The following is a 25,513-nucleotide window of genomic DNA, read 5'->3' on the forward strand; positions in this document are numbered from 1 at the left end:
TGTTACCTGCATATAATTGAGTTACATCACAACCAGACTTAGACCTCTCTTTTTGGACTTAGTTGATTTAATTTATTTTATAATTTGTAAACAGATGAGTCTGACTTGCTTAGCTTGCTCAGCTAATTTTCTATTTTTGTTAATACATCTTTATATACTTTGCATCTATTTTTAGTTGAAGTGGGCTTATTTTTGCAGCAAACTGAACTCCTCTGATATGTATACAGTAAGTGAAAGAAAGACCAGACAGCATTGGTTTATCCTGAGGATTTAAGTTTAATTATGACACCACATCAAAATAAAAATTTCCAACAGATCTGGAATTTAATTCCATCCATATACATGCATAGCAACAACGTTTTAAGAAACATGTTCTCCCATAATCAGGACATTGGAATGATCATTTTACATCAGTATCCCCACTGACCTCCCACCCATCTTGTTCATCAGCAATAAACTTAATTCTTGTACAACTTCTTTTTTTCCCTATGGGGTTACAAATAATTATATGCACAGTCCCCATTTCATAATACTGCTTTCAGTAATGTTCCCTAATTTACAAAGTATTGCATTGAGAGCAAATTTCAAAAAGGGAGACCAAAGTGTATCATCAAACAGAAATACGAGTACTATACAAGAATGCTGCCATCCTCATGAAAACATCCACATCTGAGTTGAAGAAAAGAGACAGGGACAAACAGCCACATATGTATGCAAAGCCATGTGTATATGCCAAAATGTTAGATGCAGGGTTGTGCCTGGTGATCACCCCCAAATGGTGATTGTTAAGGCAAACAAGTCATTAGTAGTCCGCAAGTGACATTTTAGGCATATACAGAAACTGGTACAGCAAATAAGAATACACAAGTGCCTCAGTAGCTATTTTTGTGTCTAAAATGCATCTCATTTTTGTATTGTCTATTGTTTCATTGAGCCTACATTACAGTGTAAACAATATGTGTGCTACACAAGAATGACTATACAATAACATTACAAACAACTCTGATATAAATTTCATTTTGAATTTAAATTAAGATCACTACTCCTATTAATACTGATTGTAAAATAAATTAATGTGAAAGTGGCACCAATATTATTCTTGATTCATTTTTCTTTTTCTTTTTCTTTTTTAACCAATGGTTTTGCATTTATAAGTCTTAAAACGATGAAAGAAGAAGCTTCTCTTGATTGTCCACAAGCAGCGTTTAGCACTGCGTGATGCACTATTCCAGACACAACAGTGTACCAAAACAAAGGAGAAAAAAGGTAAAAGGGAAAAAGTTTTGGGGGGAAAAGGTGTGGGAGGGAGAAGAAGAACCTGTCTTATTCTTCTCAACTTATTTTACATGCTCTGCAGCATGTGATGAACAGTAAAACTTCTTATGGGTAATAAAGTTTGACAGGTTGTTGAACTGGATATCACAGAGGCGGCAGTACTTGCCACTTCCAGAGCCGTTCACGCCTTTGTTGGCTGTGGGTGCAGCCTCCTCACTTGGAGACTTGGAGGAAGGGGACATGTTCTCATTGGTGTCGGCCTGGTTCTCAGTGGCCCACGTAGGTGAGGGATTGGAAGGTTGGCCGTCTGGCTGGGGCTGGTTCTCCTGCTGTGGTGGAGCTGTGCCTGAACGCTCCTCGGGCTTGTGTCCCCCGTTGACGATGACCATGCCCCGGTTTTTGGGCAGAAGGGGAAGGGACTCCTTGCCAGGGTGGGGGCAGCCATTAGCAGCAGGCTGCTGGGCCTGCTCTCTAGTTGTTCCTGTCTCTCCTCCTCCTCCCGCACCTCCTCCTCCCCCATTAACGCTCTGCTCCTGTTCGCTGGCCTCTCCCTGCATCATTGCTCCTCCGGTCACATAATCGGTAGGCTTTATCCCAAAATACGGCGATATTTGCTCAGGACCTTTCACCTTCTTTATTGCTCCGGGATAAAGGCAGTGGGGCAGAAACATATTCTTGTTCTCATCTTTTGATGGGATGAGTTGGGGCTCAGCAAAAGTCTTGAGTCCCGGCACAGGCCCCATGTGAGGGGGGAACATGCCTCCATTCTGCACCATCACCTTCCCATTGCCATTCTTCTCACATTTGCCAGGGCTCTTATCGTAGACGTCATCAGGGTTGTTATTGCCGTCACTCTTTACTTCTGGGAACATGGTCGACTCCAGGCTGCCCGTCTCATTGTGTTGCTGCTGTTGTGGCTGTTGTTGTTGCTGAGCGGCAGCAGCGGCGGCGGCGGCGGCGGCTGTTGCAGGGCAAAAGTTCTGTTTGTGCGCCAGGTAGTTCTCCACTTTGTTAAAACTTATCTTGCACACTGCACATTCGTGATAGTCCAACAGTCTTTTAGGGGAGCTACATGTCTTGTCAGGGACTGGCGAACACTTTTTGCTGAGATCAATGGGAGCGTCCAGCTCCTGCTGCTCCACTGTATTGCATTTGGGAGCCAGAATAGGTTTAGTGACAGTCAGAGAGGCCTCCAGGTGTTTGGGTACCATACCTGGGAAGATGTCACAGCGGGGGTGGAAGCGGTCGGCTAGACTCTCCACAGCTTCCTGGGATGTACAAGGGTTCATAGGAGGAACCCCCAGGAAACCTGGCTGACCCATAGGGGGCCTCTGGTGGTCCTGGTCAGGGAGACACATCTCATACATCTTCCTGCGTTTGCGGGTCCTCATGGTTCTCTGCATGGAGGGTACCTTGTTGGTGGACATGCGTTTCATGGGTGGGTCATGACGAGTGGCACAGTAGTACTGTTTGTGGACCATGTAGGTTTCATGACGACTGAAGGTGATATTGCAGGCTTCGCAGGTTGTCTTGTTTGGGTCATTGTCACTTTCCACCAAACCCGTACTGGGGCTTTTTCCCTCCATCTGCTTGCCATTCAGCCTCTCCTCGGCCCCAGTTGGGGTGGAGACCTTCTTCACCTGTCCTGCTAGATCCTTATCAGGCCCTTTAGCCCCAGCATTGATCATGTCCAGCACATTGGAGTTCAGACAGGCAGACTGCATGAGGTGGTTGTCAGCCTCTGTAGGGTGGCAGCCGGCCAACATGCTAACAGAACTGTGACCACTGTTGGGGCTCACCGCCTCGGGGACCTTATCTGAGAGGGCGGAGAAGTCCGGTGACTTTGCCATGTGTTGCCAGCGGCTGTTACAGTAGTGCTTTTTGTGGACCAAATAGTTGTCCAGGTTGCTGAAGGTGATATTGCATTCGAAACAGGTGGCCCCTTTGGGCATAAGAGGACTGTAGATGACAGGGGGGTAGCTGTTCCCTCCATGGCGAAGCCTCCGGTGAACTAGCTCTGACATTTTAGCCAGAATCTCAGAAGCCTGTGGGACTACTGAAATGTCTTGGGAGAAAGCAAACTGAGACAAGAAGGGGCCCATGGGAAATGTAGGCATGTTATGCTGCACAGGGGAGGAGGCCAGTCGGGGGCTGGAGGGCTCAGATTTGATCCTAGTGTAAGAAAAACTGGCTTTGCTGCCTGGGTGGGCCTCTCCCTTCTGAACAGACAGCATGGGCTTCTTCTCAGCCTTGTCAGCCTCTCCGTCTGTGCTGGTCTCCTTGTTGAGGGCTCCTTTGGGACTTCCCAGCAGAGCATCCTTCCTGTTGGCCAGCTCAGCGCGGGCCTGCTGCTGCTGCTGCTGGAGGCTTTCCTCAGGCCCCCTGGGGGAATGCTCGGTGCCGTCGCCTTCCCTGTGAAGTTTGCTGCCGTGCCCATGTAAGTCCTGATGCTGTAAGAGTTCCCTGTGGCTCTGGAAGCTGATATGGCAGTGATTGCATCTGAAGGCCGCCTGTGACAGGTGAGACATGATGTGATGCTGGAATGTAATAAGAGAATCTGCCGTGTAGTTACAGATTGTGCATTTCAAGCTGGTGCCAGGAGGGAGGCTCTCTTCCATTTTGACACCTGTGAAGGAGATAAAAGGGAGAAATGCTCAGAATCTCGCCTCCCACTTCTCCTTTAGAGTTAACTGTAGAAACCATCAAACGCTCATGCATTATGCCAAGCTTATTCCTATCCACTAGATTTTTTTTTTGCTCAAGGATAAACTGTCAACTATGCTAGCTGACAGCAGGATATGTATATTTCTGAAAAGAAATGACAGCCATTTTTCCAACCCTGTTTAAAACTCTGTCCCTGTGTCATTTTTTTCTAAAACAACACTTTTGACCCCCTTTCTTTGCAAAAAATGATTGAAAGTAGCCATTTCCAATGTAAAAAATTAAAAATCTATAGTTTGTGTGCAAACTCTTTGATTCATGACATTGTCACTCACCACTGTGAGAGGTGCTCAAGTGCATTTCCAGGGCCCTGGCTCCAGAGAAGGTCTTGTTGCACTGTGGGAATGGGCAGATACTGGGGGTCTGATGGGGACCAGTGTCGTTTTCCTCGACGACCGTCTCTGGCTCCCTCTGTCGCCCACTGCAATAGTACATCAGATGGGCCTGTAGGTTCCTCTCACTCCGAAACCAGATTCCACAAGCCTTGCAGGGGAAGATGTCCTCTGAAGGGACAAGGAGGGGGACAAAGGGGACATAATATCAGGATATATACAGTACTTTCATATTTATGCACAAGTGTAAAGATAAAGAGCTCGCACACATGCATAAACACACTCCTCTTCTTCTACAGTTCTGACTCAAAGCCTGTGTTAAAAGGCTTTTCCACCAAATCCTCAGCTGCTGCATATCGCTGTGTTGCTACCACTGGGTTGGTGCCCTTTCTCAAGGGCAAACAAGAACACTGGACCATCTGCTTACAGAAGCCTCCCTGTTGAGCTGAACCCAGATAGCCCTCGCTAAGTAAACAAACACACTATTTGCATGAGGCGTGTATTTTGCAATTAACACGTTAGTTCGAGCCTCAGTGTGTTTATGTGAACCCAAAACTTGAAGGTCGATGGCTCTTATCTCCAGTGCAGAGACTCATCTGGGTTAATCTACGCCCGGCGGAGACGACGCTCCTTGTTAAGCAGGTGACTGAGTGCAGGCTGTGGACTGGTGTGTGTGTGTGTGTGTGTGTGTGTGTGTGTGTGTGTGTGTGTGTGTGTGAGTGTGAGTGTGAGTGTGTGTGTGTGTGTGTGTGAGAGAGAGAGAGAGACAGTAAGGGAGGAAGAACAAGAGCATGCATGTGTGATTGTGCGTCTCTAAACAAAAGCACGTCTTGTTCCAGCTTCGTGTACGTGCGCTCATGGACACTCACTGTTGACGATGGCAGTGGGCAGGATGGAAGCCATCGCGGCCTGCTGCGGCAGGAGCTGGATGCTGTCCAGCAGCCTGGCTGGGTACATGCCCTCGCTCAGAGACATGTGGTTCACCGCCTGCAGACGCGAGTCAAAGTCCACCGCGAACGCCACCAGCTCCTCGCCCTCCATCATGTTCTTGGTGGTGGTGCACCACAGTTGGCCACCTGGACAAAACAGAGATAGAGGAGACATTTAAATGCTTGCTGCGAGAGAGGAAAAAGCTTTGCTGAATTTATACATGAGTAATTCTGAACTTAAATGTCAGTGCATTATGCAACATAAGAGAATACATTTGTGTGCTGGTTGCATAACAGTGTGTAGTTGTAACAGGATGCTGGGTAGGTTTTGAAAAATGCATACAGTTTCTACTCATGAATTGACAAATATGATTAGTTTGACATAAATAGCCCCAAGAAAATAAAGGGTCAGTTCACCAAAATTACAAAGATTTCTGCTGCCACCCTGATACAATAAATGCAAATGTTTTTTCATTGTGGTCCTCACAGCTTTGAAAAATGACATTTACAAATTTCAGCAGCAACATGTCTTTCCAAAATCAGTGCCCACATTACTCTGGATAACCAACAGAGGATGCTGTCAACTGTTTTTGTAAGGACTATTTATTCTGTAGTTCCAATGAGAACTGTTAACAGTGACGTCCGTAGATCATACAGACTAGACACTGTACCTGGAAATACACGCGGCTTTTTAACAGCTAACCCATTAGCTTTCAATGCAAATAAAATCAAATTCACCTCCATTGATTTGTCATGGAGGTAGGCATTTCAGAGACAGACATCTTAAAACCTGGTCAAAGAAAACCAAAGCTACACAAATAAAGGTAAATAAGAAAACATGTTTTATGTTATTTGGGTGAGCAAACCCCTTAAAAAGGTAATTTCTTTCTTTTTACTGCCACTCAAATGTCTTTCTAGGCTGCTGCTGCTCGTATCCAAAAGCAAGGCAAGCTGGGGTAAACTGTAGCCTACAGTGCTGTTGTCAGCTAGAACACTGAGACAGGTCCTCCATATTATTAGATTGTTGTGTTTTGGGATTAAGCATTCCTCTGAAATCTTCTGAACATATTCATTAAGTCAGAGAAAGGGGGAGGGGGCAGGAGGAAGACAGGGGGGTAGAGGGAGAGAGTGAAGGTTTTAGCTTAGATAATATTTATCTCAGCACATGACAGGCTTTTCAGCTGCACTTCATTTTCCATTGAAGAGATTAAAGTTTTTAATATGACTATTTACAGAAATCTGGCTGGGGAGATAACAACAAACTATGATACGCTACTGCTAAATGGCAGAATTAGGACATTGTTTCTGAGGAAAGCTGGACAATTAATTAAAGCACGCTGTTAGCTTTCAAAGATGTGCAAACATACCGACGGAGTGTCAGACTGAGAGGGGACATGTGATTTGAGCCCTGGCTGATGTGGAATAAAGAGAGTCCTGAGGAGAGGTGTGAAGGCAGGGGGAAGCAGCTCGAAAGCCCCCACACATGTGGAACACTGATTACTCATGTTTACACAAAACCTATGAATCACTTGGTTTAAAACCGCCCTGTAGACACGGCCAAGGTGCTCAAGTCAGGCGCTGTATGAAAACAATCCACTTTTCTGTGGATTTATTAGACATGGAAAACCAGGGGATGGAAACAGAGCCACTCTACCCTACTACGTCATGCATTATGTATAAATCATTAAGTTTCTACAATGAATTGCCCCATTATTTCAATTCAGAATTGAATATTTCAGATTTCACATCGCTGTTTTGATTAAAACCTTCCTAGCCCTTCCTATCTGCTGGTGAAGCACTGAAAATTAGACCAGCACAAACGTGTCAAAGGAGTGAAATAGTATTAAAATATGCTATCTTTCAGAGTCCCATTTGTGTGCAGGCTTCCTCTTCAACGATGTGTGTGTGTGCCTGCGTGAGCGTGCGCATGTCAGCGCCACTTTAAAGAGCAGTGCCTATCTGTCGGCCAATCTGCTGTGACGAGACACACACTTCAGGCCGCTCCACTTCATCGTTTTGATTCTGTCATACCACACACTGCCTGGAGAGGCCCTTTGAATTTTTATCTCCTAATTAAAATAACAAAACTCCTCTCCACTGTCTGCCCAAGTTACCATCAAGGTAGATACAAACTGCCACTGACAATGGCGGGGAATATATCGCAGTCATAGCCACAAAAGTTTCTCTCCTCTGAATGGATCTTTTAGTTCAGACGCGCTCAGCTTACAAAGAGAATTATGAACTAGGCCCTGACGCTCAGATACAAATCAGTGTTTTTTTCAATCAATCCAAATCAAAGATACTGTGTGCTCTCCTCAGCTGAAAATGAAGTAGATTATGTGGAGTCTGATGAAAATGTTTTACTGCATTTTGACAGCAGAATATGCACTCAGATTGCATCCCTTCAGCCAAGAATGCTACAGATCCATCTGTTGTGTGCGAGAATGCTGGAAGTGAGTTTTAGGACTGCATGTCCCAGTTTTACTGAGCTGCTCAAAACACTGAAGCAGCACTTGTTACAGTCACTCAACCAAGACAAGGTAGTAAGATACATGTGCTCCGGCTGCAGGATTAGGCTTTAAACTACACTAACATTGTCATCAGAATTAGAAATCATGCTGTTTCTCACAGATTTGTGGCCATTTTTACTGCAGTGTTGTGCATTATGTATCTATATTTAAAATGTTTTCTGAAAAAGCATCATGATCACAGCTCTGTGCAGCTTCATATCAAGTCATTTAGGAATCTAAATATACAAAAATGTGATTAACGCCGACGAGTTTGCACACAAATCAATGCAAGTGCACATGCATACCTATGGTGCATGTAAGTACTAACCAATGCATTTAGACTACTGTGCAGAAACACGACATTTGCATGCACATATGAATATGCACAACATAGAAAAGACAGAGCTTCAGGCGGGCAACAGACCAAAACAATGTTCCATGAAGGGGCTCAGTCGAACGATTCGTCATGGCTGTTTCCCTCCGACAGCCTTTTCATGATAGATGATTTAAATCACAGAAACACAGGTGAGCCACCTATGACCACCTCATGATCTGTGAATGAAGGAGCGACGAGGGGGGGTCAAGAGTTAGAGCGAAAGACCAAAAGCGAAAGTGGTGAAACTGGGGAAAAGGCTGTGAAAAGTGCAGCTTGTGATTTGCACTTGTTTGCCTGCTAACTGTCTGCAGTGAGCTGCCTTTGTGCAGTGGCCAATGCAGTTGGAATGAAGGCTATTGTCTAAATCCTCCTGCAGAGCACCTGATAAAAGAATAAAGAACTATGACATATTCTAAAAACAATGGAGGAATTAAGGGGAGACAATAGGCCAGCTGCCTCATTAAAACAATCAAAAACGGCATCCTGTACGTAGTCCAGATAATTAAAAACCACTGCTTCCTACAGTCTCTCAATACCATATCCACCAGCTCACTGAGGCCCTGAGACTATGGCTCGGCTGGCTAAATGCCCTCTTCCCTCTCTTCTCTTTGATTAATGCTTTATTTGAACGCGCAGTTGAAGATGAACATATGAAGGAATTCATGAAACAAAATTATAATGCGAACCCTTTCCCCCCTATAAGTACTTATAAACTAATCAAATGTCTCAGGATGAATCGCAGGGACTCAGGGCGTGTGTCCCCTCCCCTTTGCCTAAAGCCCCGAGAGATTTCAAAGTGCAGGCATCACAGGACATTTTTTAATTTTCTCACTTTAAATGACTTTATAAGAAAACGGATGTGTACAGTATCTGTATACGTATGGGGGAGGCAGAGGAGAATGGAGTGTGAGATACTTGAGCAGGAATAATTTTTTTTTTTTTTTTGCTCCCTGCTACCACCACCATATCTTAATGAAGCCGCAAACAAATCTCTCATGCCTCGTGCAAAAGCTGAGAGACAACAAAGCAGCAGAAATAACAGAAGGGCCCGGATAATTAAACTGGCCTGAAGACAGGTATTCAAATGTTGGTGTGTAAACAGCACAACTCTTTAATAGTTTAGCTGTAAAATGCGTAGTTAAGCACATCAGCACTTGCCTCTCCCATCTGTCCAAACACATTACCGTTGCAGAGGCCATTACAGCACTGGAGTACAGTCCCACTGCACCACAGCCACATATTATGGGAGGGGTGGAATGGGGCTTCTGGGAAAACTAACCGTTGCCCGTTGGCATTACCTGAATGCATCGTGGGGTCGGTGCACCTTGAGCCATTGGAGAGTTTGCAAACACTCGTATAGAAGAGCTCAGTGACCATTTTATACATCTGAAAGAGCAAAAGTCTCCAGTGTGTAACTCAAATTTTCTTTGTCAAGCCCGATGCCGATTTGTTCTTTTTTTCCTTGAAGTTCTCCTCTCTGTCTATTGGCCGTGCACTAACTGCTGGTCTTAATTGTGAAGTGAGGCCAGTGGTGCCTGAAGCCACAGAGAGGGTTGTAATTAAAGACCTCTACTCTTCTTGTCTTCAAATCAGCTCCAACTCCTCCTGGTCAAATGGGAAGGAGCTCCTCGCACCTACGAATATCAAGTAGCTGCACGTCGTTATTAACCACCACTTCTTTATTTAACAAAGCTTCATCGTGGGATGAGGAAATGACAACTGTGCACACACAAAGCAACTTCCCAGTCAACTTCCCCGGGTCTTGTGAAAATATTTATCACAAATCGTGGATGAATAATATCTGTATCTGCACCTGACAGCAGACGGTGTTGCGACAAACACTAAACAAATCCTCCTCATGAATACTGGTAAATATTTGGACTGTTTCTGGATCATCAGAGTTGAACACATTAGGATGACTCATGGCTGTCAAACCGTCACAATCCCTGGCCGGAGCAAGCAAGCAGCAGAAAGGAAAACGCTGAGTTAGGCCCGAGCGGGAACATCATTCACAGGGTCAAACAAGCTTACTATTATTGACGGTACACTAAACTAGAATTAGCTGACTCTACTATTATTTCACCAAGGCACTGACACAGATTGACTCTCTCCCTCTCTATCTCTCCTTCACTCTCTTCCACCGCCTCCTTCTCATGTTCAGTCTCGGCCACTAGGAGGCACTCTTCTCATGCTCATGCTGCAGCCGGTGGGTGTTTTGCTGTGATGATGCAGAGACGCCTCAGACATGGCAGAGCAGCATAGACGCCAGTCTGCCTATACATCCTTGCAGGTAGGTGCTAAAGATCTTACTCTCATGAGAAATGTATTTGGATCAAAAGGCATTCTATTGACCTTATTTTGACTCGCTCCTTACCTGGAAATCATGTTGCGTTACTTACATGTGAGACTAAAATCTTCTAAGATTTTTTTTTTTTATGTTTAATAATCTTTTGTCTGTTGTTGCGGCATTTAAATCAAGCATGCCTAAATGGCACTTTTTAACACATCTTGTGTTTTACCTCAAAATTTCTAATTTGTACCAGGAAAAACAAACAAACTCCTTTTTTCCAGGGAAATAAATACTGTTCAGTAAATATGTGTTTACAGAGCCCTGACTCGCCTTGTCTTGTCTGACACCCCCAAACCCCCAGATTTCCCTCCTTTTGCACTACAGCGTCCAGACTAATTTTAGCATCAAGTGTTTTTGCAGATATAGCCAGTACCGAGAGCTCATGGATGGCCTCGAGCGAATGGCACGCGGGTCAGAATCCACAAATTAAAAAGTCCTCCCAGGGGAGCCTCGTACATGCCGCTCTCTCAATAGTATACATTCACAGGCAACAAAGACATAAAAGCAGCACAGCACACCGAACAATGTCATTCAACACACATTTATGAATTGTTTGAACATCACAAAAACAGTCGGAGGAAGAAAAAAAAAAAGAGCAATGATGTGATTCAGCACATATTTTAGTGGGTAAAAATTAAATGTTTCACTTTGAAATTAAAAGAGTTTCTCTGGCTGGTCTCTGGAGATTCATGTAGCTTTTTCAATACGGTGTGATAGATACTGGCAGGGGGTGTTTTCCTGGTAATAGTGTTGTAATCATCTTGAGGGAAAAAAAAAATGGAAATGTGAATTAGCAGCTATTTTTGCTCTATTAGAGTGCAACGACAGAGCCTCAATTTCTTACAAATGTATTCATTTTCCACTGAAATATATTAAATGTAGGAATATTAAACACTCCAAACATCACCTGTGTTACTATAAATTTTAAACAAACTATTTTAAGATGCACAAAAAAAATCCTCCATCTTCAATAATTTTCTTTTTTGACATTTTCTTTTTTTCCCCCCCAAACTAATTAAATGTCCTCCTATAAACAGTAAATATCTACTGAAACATTTCACACTTTCTATATTGAAGGTAACATGTGAGTTCTGTGCTGTCAGTTGGAGACAATACCAGCCACAAATTCCTACAGTACAAAGCTGTTCTCCCTCATTAGCTGCCACACACAGTCAGCTCCTCCCTGTCCACAGTAAAGTGGAGTAGACTATTAAAGGAAAGCTCTGACTGGCTCCTCTCCTCTCCGCTCCACTCTGCTTTATTCTTTATTTGGACAGGTTTGTCCCATTGAGCACTCTATTAGCTATCCCTCTCTGCGGGTAGTGCTGCCTGTGTCCTGGTTGTGGCCGGTCGACATGTGTTTACTGCGGCCCCTGCTGCGGCGGCAGGCTGGTTGGGGGCCCGTCCTGACCAAGCCCTGCTAATGGGACCAGAAGACCCTTCGTGACAGGGTGCCGCTGTGTTGAACACCGCAGCAGACCCTACCCCTCCCTCCCCTCCAGCTGCGGCCTCATGGCCCATGTCCCCCTACCCATCATGCCTCGGCGGGAGCAGGTGAACGGCTGAGGGCCAACGCCGGTGAGCTCGGTTTTCCTGGGAGAGCAGTGCGCCATCGCCGCGCGCCTCAGTGGTTCCTCCAACATGGCTCCGGCCCTACGCCACATGGGCTGGCTGGCCAGTCTGTGTGTCTGTGTGTTTTTAAGTGTGTGGGTGTATGTGTGTGTGTGTGTGTGTGTGTGTGTGTGTGTATGTGGGGGTGTATGGTGGATGCCAGCCCTAATGCAAATGCTTGCCGTTTAAAAAATGGGAGCCTCTCTCCTCCTCTGTCTCTCCTCTTTGGAAAGGTCTATTTTGGCCTTCTGGTGCTGGCAGTTATTTTTTTCCTCTCCAGAAGGACAGAGAGCCAGGGAGATGCACCTGTCATCCATTTTGAAATTCAACATTATTGATCTGGTCATGGGGAAAGGAATTTATGAAGATATGTATTTTTCTTCATGAATACTTATTGATGTGTGCCTTAAAACATGCATTTTTCTTACTGCTAAAGTGTTTCCATGCTTTATTTACGAGCATGCTAATTTGGTGTTTGCAGAACAGCAACACACACACATACACACACCAGTCTCTGGTGCAACATCCCAGCATGCCCTCTGTCTCTGCACCCCTGTAATTCTACATATTGCTTAAAGTATGTGCTAATTAAATTTTCTGTCGGTTTGCAAGAGAAATAAATAATCTGCAGCTAAAAGGCCTAATTGCGTTTGTCACATTGTGTCTCGGTGGCTGGGACATCGGGAGCACAGCCGCTGCCCTTGCTCATTGCCATTCTGTCGTCCTGGCAAGCCCCCGCGCTGCCCCAGGTATCACCACGCGGCCATCTGGAGCCGACATCTGTCTCTCTATTGATCACAAGGGTTTAGCACTTGATCAAACAGACTGCGACAGGAAATTGCTCTTTTCCCCACAGAAAAGGCCAATCGCCTGCGTGAGGGTAATAGAGTGGAACTGAGATGCAGCACCAGCGCGGTGGGCAGGCGGGCACGGGCACAGCCAGGCAGGCAGCGGCACGGCAGTGTCAGCCGCTGTGGAGGTGGCAGAGGATGGCACGAGTGCTAAAGTCCACTGCCATGTTACCAAGACCGTGTTTCTAACCTTTTTGCTAATGCAACAGCAGCACTTGTTATGTTATTTAATGAATTCATTCCAAATTATAATTCAAAATCATGCAAATTTTAAGGTTTCCACTCTCAGAATCTGTGTACGTATGCAGAAGATGAGACCATCACCTCTGATTAAAAAAACTGTCATTTGAAGAGCAGTATTTTGCTTTCAAGTCGTTCAGGTAAACGTCTATGCCAACAGCTGTCTGAAAGTGTTAGAAAAGCTGCATGCAAGTGAAATATGCCACATGATAAGTACACCAGATGGTGGGAAATTAATGTATTTCTTCTGAAAAAAAAAGATAAAATTCTAAATACTTCAGCATTAACACCAGGGCTGAATTCTGATATTTGAGGAGGCCTTTCTCTCGGTTTTCATAATAATTAAAATACAAGACAGAGGGAAATTCTTGCAGTGTACAAACCTTTTTAAAAAAATATGTGTTTAATATGTAATTGTGCACTCGGGTGTAATGTTTCAGCAGTGGGAAATCCCTGACAAGGCTGCAGTTGTCTCTTGCTCGCTGGTATCCCCAGTGGAGTTCAACACACTATTAGTGCCTGAGGTGAACAGCTCCTCAATGTGTGTTACAGTATGTTAGCTAAGGCTGTGGTCCACATCTAAAAATCGTGGCTTCTCTCTGCTCAGGCATGCTTTCGAGGCACTCACTGTAACACCATGTTTAGCAAGTATGGACAATTTGATACTGAAGGTGACATTTATTCAGCATTGTAGGGAAATATTTAATTGTTCCTGCAGAGAGCGAGATATGTTTCCCCTTGCCTACAGTGCTGGGATTGTCCTTTGGAATATGATGCAAATTTGGGATGAAGCAACTAATTCCTTCCTTGCACCCCTGTACGCCCCCCTCCCTCAATCCTCCGCCAGCCTCCATCCTCCCCAGACACGAGGATTCTGATTAATCGTGTGACCGCCCCTCGTTTTGCATTTTACACAATCTCACGGCGCCACGGTGAGATGTGTGAGGTGTTTTGCCACTTTTGGCAAGCTGAAAAGATGTAGCCCAAGGAAGAACAAGTCGAAAGTATGAGGGAAAAAAATATGACCAGGGGACGTGATAAAAAATTATCAGCCAGTGTGTTTTCCTGTTTGGTTTTAATCTACATTTAATTAAATTCTTATCTGCTGTGTGCTTATGGCTGCATTTGAATGGCGAGGCTGCATTCATTATGAATGGTAAAATTGAACTCAGTACATTGTGTGTGGCCCAATAAAGAAACAAGACTCTTATTGCAGTGCATGCACAAGCTCCGACAGACATGCGGAAAAAATAAGTCAATTAAGATCGGTCTTTAAATTACCGCTGTATCAAAACAAGGGGCGGGAGCATGCTCCATAATAGAATCCTGACAGCACAGAGAGCACAGTTGACTGTTGTTAATATACATCCCATTTGATACAGCCAATTGTATTAGCTTGTTTATGGAATGCACACAGTCGATGCACACTAGATTTACTAGTCTGTCATGATAGTTCATAATCGACAGTGCTGGGGGAAAAAAAAGTTGACTTCAATGAATATAGAGGTCGAATGAGAAATGGCTGCAGCTGTATAATAAGAGTTCCTCATAAAGATTCTGCTGGTTTATCTGAATGTTAGAGGTCAACAGCAAAGGTCAGTGACGGAATATGTAGACAATATGTGGCCCACAGCAGATGCTGAAGAGTTAAATCCAAAGGAGTAGAGAGGGGAGAAAAAGAGGAAGATTCGGCTCCAAAATTGTAATACTATTGACAAAAGACACACAGCTTATAACGGGCGGGCGGCACTTCATAAGCTAAGAACAATATCCCATAGGCAGCACCCCGGAAAACGTCGAAAAAGACCCTGAGCCGATACTACAAAGTTGGGCCCCGGCAAAATCCCTAAATCTTCCCGTTTGCTTATTCCGAGCTGCGTGGGGGGAGAGGGAAGCTCCCTGCTGCCTGCCCATGTTTACAGAGCCGTTCTCATCTCTAGGCCTTGCTCATCCACGGCACTGACACACGGTGTCGACATGATTAGGGGTCTGCCTTTGCATAGGGCTGCATGTGTGTGCGGGGGGTGGAGGATCGGCAGATGAATGACTTTGGTGCATCGGAGAGGGATCACAGCAGATAATCGCTCCCGACTGCTGTGCCGGAGCTCTCAGATCTGGTCTTTAAAATAATGTTCGGAGTCAAGTCTCTCCAAAGCTTTTCGCAGGTTATCTGCCACATTTTATGTTTGCTGTTTAAATCTTAACAGGACACAAGCAGCAAGGGAGAGCAAATATGTCTGGAGTCGGAGGAACCCGAGTGGAAATGTTATTGGGAGGGGGGTGAAGATTAGCTGAAGCAGGGGCTGAGGAGATGAAACTCCTCTCTATTCGAATGGCTTTCATTCCTGAGGAAAAACTTGGAATGTTGAATTTAACCTTGGGAGGCCGGATTCCTGCGAGAAGCACCGAGAGGATAATGAATCTGACCTCTTGCTTAAACTGACATCATTCAAAGGCACTCAGTCAAACACATAACAAACACCAAATCAACTTAAGTACATTTAAATACAGACCACCACTCGCACACAGACAGTGTGAATACAGTACAACATAAATTCCAATATCATAAATACTGCTATCACACAAACAGAGGAGCCATAAAGTACGGCTGCCTGTGTCTGGGACTATAAACCTCTGGCGTTACTCATAGGGAATAAACACACATGCACAATTTACTGCACTAGATCCCCCCTTTGTTTATCTTTTAAATAAGCACACTTTATCACCCTCCTGCATAAGCAAATTGCATGCAATGTGTGTTGTTTTAACATTTGATATGCTGTCCAGAAGATTCATTTCTCCCTACGAATTCAATTGTCTTTGCAATATCCTGCTGCCATAGGCATCAGGCCCCATCACCTGTTCGTTATCACTGGCCGTCCTGTTTGGGAGCTCTTGAAACGGTGCCATGGCATTGACTCTCAGTTAACAGCAGGTCTCTGAACTTCTCACGCTTGATAGCGGAGGCTGGAAAATTACGCTAACAACTAATTAACATCATAAAGAGCGTTTAAATGGACGGACGACACCTGCAACCTTCATTTGCACACGCTAACGTGAAATTACCTGTGTTTTTATTTTTGCAGATAACGCATGCATTTTTTAACTCCTTTTAGAATATTCATTTTTTTTTTTTTTTTTACCGTGGCTGGCTTTTACAATTGGCACCACTGTCCTTTTTTACTGTGTGCTGTAAAAAAAATAAATAAAAAAAAGCCACCAGGCCAAAAATAATAATTGTCAAAACAGAGAGCTGGCAGGATTCCTAAAGCTGTTTTTATTCTCTGAGTTTGTATGCACCTTCAAAAAAAAAAAAAGAGAAGTGCACTGCTATATGCTGTGCCTGAAATAACACAGTCCATTTCTAATTTCTATTTGAATATAAAATATTTCCAGGCGGTAGACATGGACCTCCAGTTACTGGTCCGAATAACAAAGTGCTGCCTGTCAGTCTGAGACACTTTGCTGGCTGGCTGAACTAAGCTGGTTTAGACTGACAAGTCTTCAACGGTGGCAGTCTCAGCTTCCTGTGGCAGGCCTCTGGAGTCCTTTCACTGGAGATGACCACGGCACAGTCAAGTATCCGTGTTCTTTGAAAGCGCTCTCTCTCTGTCTTTCCTTTAAAGGTCTGAAACAGCCGCTAACTTCCACAGGACGCTAATGCACTCACACCTCATTACAGAGCCACATTATGGACTACAGCAGTAATACGGCTTTAATCTTCTCCAAATCGTTATAAATGTCAAGCTGGGGCCAGGGACTTCCCAGTCTACTGCACCAATGGCTTAGCCTGCTATCCCCTCTTTTCCGTATTAGCTATAGCCAGAGAATTACACTCACTGCCAGATCCCCTGAAACTTTCAACCCTTTTGTTCCAACATTCAATGCACCATTAACATACCCTTTGAAATTGTCTCCCCCCCGCCTCCCAAAAAAGCCCCAAACAGCTAAATATGAAAACAGTTGATACCCCTACCCCGCCACATACACCCCTATCCTGCCCGTACCTCCCCCTTCTTTTCCTTAGCCTCTCCTAATGAGACGCAACATCCCTGTCTCTCCACTGAAGGATCCAGACTTTCTGTGTGATAGAGAGACTGCGGCTGTTTATTAATAATGAATTTGGATGTTTGCGTGTGGAATGTTATCAGCGCGCACACAATCCCACCAATAGTTTGCCCTGATGGGGTAGCTGGGTTCCTCATTAGCAGAACATATTTAATCCAGAAGTTTCTTATCAAATGTCACACCTGCATCTCTAAATGGCATTTTCACATTCATTCGCCTGTATTTGGGAGATGAGGCTCCAAGGTGCTTTGCAGAGATTAAGAAGGAGAGAGAGTGCAAGCTTATTTTATCATTTAGCGGGTCTGGAAGGAATCCAAGGAGTTTTTGTCTTGTTGTTGTAATTAGAAAGCCTTTTAAGTGATAACGCCTGCATAGGAATATGAATATGTAGCGATCAGGCCAGTCCCCCCCCATCCCTTCCCCTCCCCAGCTCTCTCTCTCTCTCTCTGCCACTCTCTCTCTTTCTCTCTCTCCTGGCTTTTTTAAATTGTTGAATGCTGAGTTTTTGTTCTATGTACAGCAAGGATTAACTCCGAAGCTTCAGAAGTTTAATGAAAGACTTGAAAGTACACACTTTTTCTTGTTCCTGGCTGTGACAATGTTTCTTTTTCCTGTGCGAGAGCGGACATGACATGAGTACAACTTTTGTTTTTGTACCTGAAGCATAAAGGATGGACTTCACTTTGCTTAAGGACACATTTCAGCAGCAGTGCTCGACGAAACCCTAACACACAATAATAAAACAACAACTGTATTTTTTGACACCTACTTCAAATTATATATAACATTGGTACTTGCAAATACCTGTTACTGGTAAAATATTAACACAATGACATTTTTGATAAATAATCATCAGTATCATGGATATATTGACTAATCGGATAAAGGCAAGTATTAGAACAAGCAGAACAGTCTGGTAAGATCAGAAAATGACATCACTTTACTGTAATTCAGCCTTTAAAACCAGGAAAAGACAACACTTATGTTGTATCACGATATAACAATATCCAAAATCAAACACCATAAATAGTCTCATACAATATTAATATACTTCCTGGCCCTAACACCTACCCAAATTAAGAAAACTATTTAATAAAATATAGCACTGCTCTGTATTCAGCCTTCACTGAGCCCAAGGACCCATTTCAAACCTGTGGAGAATCTAACATTTCCTGCAATAAAAGCTCAAATATTTAACATTTCCTGTTACAATACTCCTCTCCAGTGTAGAAAATGGAGCAGGTATGCAGTCCCCCTCTCAGTAGTGGCATTTAGTCCCTGTGTATATCCATAAAAGCTGCTGCTAACCATCGGGCCAGAGATAAGTGCAAAACTGAGAAGTATTGATCCAGTAATAGTGGTTCACGCTTTGACTCTGACACCTTAACCCTGCAGACATAATGTCATAGCCTCTTATCCTTTCCTCTTAACACAACCTGCCTATCTCCCACAAGCTGTCACCTCTAGTAATACGCTTCTCAAAAGCTGCCCTAAATCACTGAAATCATTGCACTTTCAGACATTATTTATTTTCCCACCTCTTAAAAGTGAAGCTTGATTTACAGTTCGGTAAAAGGTTGTGCTTTTTTTTTCTCGTCTTCTCCTCCTCTTCCTCCGTTTCCCTCTGGACCTGCTCACGTTTTCTGTCAAGGTAATTCTATTTCTACCATTGTAAGAGCTGCTACGTAGCAATTACTATGTTAGGTCTGTGTAATTGTGTTGGCTTACAGCACACGATAAATACAGTGGAGCTAGACCCTGCATAGTGATCCCAGATGTATGCTGGTTTAGACGTTTTCATTAATTGAAAGCGTCACTGTGTAACAGTGCAGTATTACACTCTGGCAGGTATGAATGAAGTCTAATACAGCTTAATTACTCCGCAGCTAAATATGTATTGTGGGGATCCCCTATGTGGGGCTTTTTATCTGTTACAAATCACAAGTTTAAACCACTGGAGGGTGGGAGTGATAATTAGAGAGGATTTAGGCATCCAGAATTCTAATAGAAAAAAATGCTTGAATGAATCCAAACATCTCTAACACATACAAAAGGCTGAAGATGATTACACATTTTGCCCAAACTTTTTTTGATCGATGTGTTTCAAAAAGCCTGCCACTGGAGTGTCTAGGCCATCGCTGAAGGATGCCAAACGTTGACATTATATGCAAATTTTGTTTATTATCTTGCAGGCAGCACAGATCCTGCCTTGGTTGGGCTGTTGCAGCCCACAGCAACTTCCAAGCAAGGTTTATGCACAAGGGTTTCTAATTAGCTCTCTGAGGGCCGCAGTTAGTGCAGCAGTTTTCACAACAGCCGTTGGGAAGTTGAACACTAACTTGGAGGGCTCCATATGTTGCCCAGGAGGCCTGAGAGACAGACTGATCCTGCGTATTTCACATTACAAGACACTATGTTCACTCCTGAGAGCAGCGTTTCATTCTTCTGTGGATGGAGAGGGAAAAGTAGCCAAAGCTATGAATGGTGCTCATCATTAGTTATATATCTATGGGTCGTCTTCATTTAACATATATCCTTTCAAATATAGAAGACTTGATGCAGAAGAAATGGATTCAAAGACATTCAGGCAAACTATAAAACACATATGAAAAGTGTGATTTTTAAAAATAAATGTTAGACAAATAGCTTTAACATTTATCTATACAGTACACACAAACTTGTATCATCTGTTAAAGCTGCAAACCAGTTAAAAAATAAACATAAACACTTTATAATAACCATTATTATTAATGGTAAATTTATAGTCAATTAACTTCAAATTAATTTCACTGTCAGCAAACAATGACATGCTTTATAAAGCATTTATTAAGCCATTGTTTACTTTACAGTCTATACTACTTTGTAAATTGTTAATAAATACTCTGTACTTCATCTATAAACATTATCTAGGTGGCCATTATGAAGTTGCAGCCTATCTTTATAAACCTTTACAATTGCTTACTTTAGATGCACTATACAACTTTTTTTCACGGGCCTATAAACAAGCAGAGACAGAGCTGTTAATACAAGGAACAGCAGTTTTCGAGGGTTAAGGCTGGGCACAGACTACATGAGTTTAAGGTCAATTAAATCCTAATTATCTTCAGTTGGAGGAGAAATCTGGTCTGGGACCTCGGCTGGTACTGTTGCTCAGCCAAGATTATTTGGTATTATGAGGGGTTTGCAGATCAAGTCTTAAAACTCCCGAACATAATTTTCTAGATATACTTGAAAAGTCATGTTTTCATTTTTATGTGCAAAAATGGGCTTGCATTTTGAGCTTTGATGGGGTGAGACCAATAAGAGCCGATTGCCGCGTAGAGGTCCTATAGTTCAAGAAGAAAGGTTGAAAAACATTCAGTTACATGGTGCCCTTTAATAAATGGTTTATAAAGCATGTCATTGTTTTTAACAGTGAAATAACTAACTAAAGTCGAATCAACCATTAACCATTTAGTAACCCTAACACTGACGCTGACACTTAAAATAAAGTGTCACCCTAACATAATGCTGTTTGAGTATTTTTTGTTACATAACATTATTTTAAAGGTTTTATACAAAAACCGTCTCTTGTCCAACAAATAGAAATGTCCAAAAGTCTAATTTGAGATGCTTGAGTAACTCTGGGTTTTATTTTGACAGCTCACTGACGGTAACATAGTTCTGATTCACTACTATCCATTTGAATGTGCAGCTAGACATCAGCAATATCCATGCAGAGTCAGTGTCTCCCTTGACGACCTTAGCTAACCCTCATCTCCAGGTGCTAACTGAGCTTCTATTTCAAAGCTCTGATGATCTTATATCTCCTTCAGAAGCTGATTTCCACTGAAGAAATCCCTGGTTCACCCTCCCTCTCTGCTCTCTCTCTCTGTCTCAGAATTGCCATCTCAGTTTTCCTCCCTTCACTCTCAATCAGCATGCGTTCTGCTTTTGACCCCGGCGGCGCGGAAAAAAAGGCGATGTGCCTCATTAACTGAGGCATCACACTGGCTTTTTCAACTTATTGTCTCCCGCACCTTATCCGGCCCTTCATCTTAAACTTGGAATAAATTAGACCGATAACGATCGGGTGTGTGCCATTAGTCACAAATGAAGTGGTTAACGCAAAAAAAAGGGGGGAGATAAGGCTGAGATCTGATGCCGATTCATAAAAGGGAAGGCAGATTGTTGTAAAATGGCAGATAGACCGTGCAAATTGGGTGCCGACATCATGAGGCAATGTTATTACCAAATTAGCTCGTGCTTTTTTCCCGCCCATCCTGATCACAACCTCGGGAGGAATGGCAGAGAAAAGACACTATTGTGTGGCGCTCACAGACATTATTCTTTGAACAAATACCTCAGATCATACAGGAGGCGCTGATGCCGCCTTTACCTCTAAAATGTATTTGCTTTTAATTCATACATTCGATTGTGACATTTTAAACAATTTCTCTATTGAGACTCAAGGCATTACAGGCCAAATGACAGTCCTGAATAAATAGAAACTGGGAGGGGATGGGGTCTTGATAAGAGAACACAGTGTTTGTTCAAGTTGAGTCTGCGGCTACTGTTGGCTGAGAAATGTCTTTTGTTCTCAGGTGGAGCTTGGTCTGTATCTAATGTTTAGTCATGGCCTTACAACTTAATACTTCTAATATTTGGTGCAATAATTCATTCCAAAAAAAGAGGAGGAGAATCTCTTAGCTAAACTTGGAAAAGAGAATGAGGACAATAACCTAATTCAGCGCGGAGGACAATTATCATGTAAAAAAGCAAGCGAGTGACACATCGAAGGCCGAGGTAGCATCACTCCTTTCTGAAGAAGACAAACTGGTAGATTGAAGGTCTCTTGAATCCGGGCTGTCGCTGGGGGTAGGGGAGCTCTTGTAATTTGCAGAACTGAATCCATGGAGCGGGCATAAGGGAATAAGTTGGAAGGGGAAGAAGACAGAGAACAAACCTGGCAGGCACGTTGAGGCCATGCCAGTCCTGCCTGCGCCACGCGGTGTGGCAGGGGGGCAGTGCCAGGAAATGTGGCAAGAGGAGGAAAGATCAAACAACAAGGGCTGCAGATCTCCACCAATCTGCTCTGTATTAATGTCAGAGCCAAGGAGCAGCTGAACCAGACGTGATCCACAATGTGTGACAGCGATGCATGTGTGTGTCTATATGACCATTCGCCACAAACTGGATCAAATTCATAATGGCCTGGTGGTATGAGAGACGACTCAAAACTGTCATAGTGTGCGGAACATTTTCCCAAGTTGTCCTCAGAAACTTGAGGACATTAAATGCAGCCAAGAGATTGCTCTCATATTGAATTTTTAACTTATTTACTGTTACATTTATAACTCAAGTGACAGCGCCTGAGGTTTCTTTCGGAGGTGTTTTGCATGTGTCTCTCGATGTCAGACACACAGCAGCCCATGATGGAGTGGTGGGAACCTGGTGCCTGTATCGACACGCCTCTCAGCTCCAGTGGGCTGCACACCCGGGCCTGCATCCTGCTCCAAAAACTTGTTCTGTATAGCCGCAATAAAGCAAGCAGACGGCAAATGAGCTCCACGCTGCCATCGTTCCCTCCCGGACAGATGGCAAAATTAGACAATATGCTTTCCAAAATTACACTGAAATCACATGGCCGCGTGTCTGTCTGCCTGCCTGCCTGTCTGTCCGTCCGTCCATCCGTCCCGCATGGCATCCCGGCCATCTTTGCCGGGGTGTGGCGCCTGGGCAGGGGCGACGCGGCGTTGTTTGGGATGATGAGGAAGCGGGAGCCAGCCTCATTGCTGTTGATTGATATCGGAGCACTGCGATGGGATGTAGGGCCAGCAGGAGCATCGGTGGACGTGGGGAAGGAAGGGGGGCTACATGGGCAGGGGGATTGTCAGTGGGGGAGTAGCTGGGGAATGATTCTATGACAATGCATGATGAACAGCCTGCTATTTGGAGTGCATCTGCAGGAGCCAGTTTGTAGCGCCGGGTCCTTAGAGAGATGTGGGAGGAGAGCAAATGTTTGAGGAGCGGACTCTGCAACTGCTGAATGTCCCAGCGCTCCATGTATTTTGGGAGTGACACAGAGCATCTTATGACAATATTAGCCTCTATCCCTCCTTGTCTCTTTGAATAGAATCTTGAACCGGCGGCCGATAATGGTATCTCCAACTGATACGCAAGTCTCTGCTGCGTACTGGGAAAGGTCTGCTGTTTTGGGGGAATCTCTGGTGAAAATCTTGTCTGAGGGAAATTACGTTATTCCTCTGCTATACGCAGTGCGAGATAGAATTGCAGAAGTTGGCAGCTTGACTATCTTGTCATGTAAATAATTTAGCAGAGGGAAACCACCTCTTCCATAGTTACTGTACAAACAGAGCCCTTACATTATAACCTAATTTGGAAGTTTAGCACAGAATATAGATTTATAGATTTATCTAGACTGAAAGACAATCCAAAAATGAGAAATATAGAAATGCAGATGAACTCTTTCTAGCTTTAAACACACCTCATGCTCAGCTGCAATGATTAAAGTATCCATTTGAAAATGAAAAATATCCTCTAATTAACTAAATAAACATAAACACAGCCATTACTGGGATGAAAGTGGAGCTGCAGATGGCAGGATAGTCTGATTCTGGACTGAGTCATGAATGTGGTAGCCAGACAAAGTGAGTAAAAATTAGGAAGTTACACAGTGGCTGAAAGCGTTGGGACTTTCTGGAGAGACTAATGGTATATATTCACAAGAATGATCACAACCACAGACTGCTCATTGCCGGCTTTGATTGGCCTCCCGGTCTGTCGCTTGGGAGAAACCTCGGTCCCCTCGGTGACGGCTCTGTCTCCGTCTTTGTGCCCCGTTCAAGCAATTACGCCCAGCTACATGTTTTCATATGGGAATGGATAAGGCAGAGGGAGGGTGGTGGTAGAAGAGGGGGGTGTCATGTGAAAAAGTCATTTTGGCTCTGCACTCTTCAGTTCCGGTCATGCTCTGTACCGACGCAAATTAAAACCTCCCCAGTAGCCTATGTAAATATGCTGCCTACTGTGCTGCGCTTTAATGAGCCATGATATGAAAGACATCTAAAACCAATGGAAAATAACTGGCCACTTAAAGGTGGGGTGCGTCTGACAGGTGACAGGTAGAGGTAGGTTTGAGACGGGGTTGGGTGGTGGGGGGGTGGGCGTCAGGTTTGCAGGATGATGGGGGCAGACCAGCTCTGGCATTCAGGAATAATCTGGAGCTGTGCGAGCCAGAGGAGAGTAACCAGCTTTTTAGCCTCAGGCATTTCAAAGAATTCTGGGTGGCGGTGGTGGAGAGGGAGAAGGGGGGAGCAGGTGGGGATTGTGTATGTGTGTGTGTGTGTGTGTGTGTGTGTGTGTGTGTCTGGGTACCTGGAGTGTGCTCATTTTTAAGGGGGTGGGATGTTGTTAGGTGAGAAGTGAAAGGAGACAGTTACTATGTCTCCTGCCTTGAGACACAGCTCATTGTCACCAACTTAAAAAATGTACATAATTTCCCCCCGCACAGACACACACACACACACACAGGCAGACACACACAGCCCTCAATCCTCTAATAACCTGTCTTCTAAAAACCTTACAAGGATTACCTATCTGGAAATCTGCTTTGTATGCAGAATGTGATGGCAGAATGGAAATGAGCAACTGTTCAAGATGGCGCCCACCAAAAAAGGGAACCACATCTGCACAAACCGATTAATCCGAAACATTCAGAGGAATCTCAAGTCATTTACAATATCACAGAATCCATAATCAAGATTCACTGCCAGAGCCGGAGTCTGCGGCACAGAGTCAATGCCCAGTTCAATGAGGGCTGATGGAATGTATAATTTCATGACAGATGCACGCATTCATAGGGGAACACAAGGTCATTTTAACATTCACAGGCAAAAAATACAACAACTTACCCCAGAAAGGAAATGCACACCCAATTATTAACATGTAAAAGGAGGCAATAGCAAATAAAACATGTGAAATGTTTGTTCACTGACAGCAGAGCATTCATAAAATGCAAATTTACCATTACATACAAATACGCATGTTGCTTTTAATAACATATCTATGTATCTATTTAGAAACACGGCATCCTATGGATATAAATATGCGTCTCTAATTGGACAAATCCCTGTGTATGCATAACATTAATTAGGATGATCATGTTTATTGTAAAGATTATGAGCTTATTTGTTCTAACAGGTGACTCACTGACAAGACACATGAGAAACAAATCACCGCGGTCTTGGA

The 25,513-nt window shown here is 43.9% G+C and overlaps 1 protein-coding gene across 1 annotated transcript in view; it reads right to left on the reverse strand.

The window, feature by feature from the left end:
- Positions 1 to 437: 437 nt before the first annotated feature.
- The window catches only part of zfpm2a (zinc finger protein, FOG family member 2a), a 120,581-nt gene continuing 95,505 nt past the window's right edge, over positions 438 to 25,513 (reverse strand). Inside the window, exons 6-9 of the mRNA XM_073484731.1 lie at positions 5,198 to 5,404; positions 4,272 to 4,499; positions 2,235 to 3,901; positions 438 to 2,183 (exon numbers count right to left, since the gene is read on the reverse strand). Of these exons, the coding sequence (XP_073340832.1) occupies positions 1,338 to 2,183; positions 2,235 to 3,901; positions 4,272 to 4,499; positions 5,198 to 5,404 (2,948 nt within the window). The 3' untranslated portion in view covers positions 438 to 1,337. The remainder of the gene's footprint in view (positions 2,184 to 2,234; positions 3,902 to 4,271; positions 4,500 to 5,197; positions 5,405 to 25,513) is intronic.

Source organism: Pagrus major, chromosome 17 (genome assembly GCF_040436345.1).
Source record: "Pagrus major chromosome 17, Pma_NU_1.0".
In the NCBI taxonomy this organism is placed as follows: domain Eukaryota; kingdom Metazoa; phylum Chordata; class Actinopteri; order Spariformes; family Sparidae; genus Pagrus; species Pagrus major.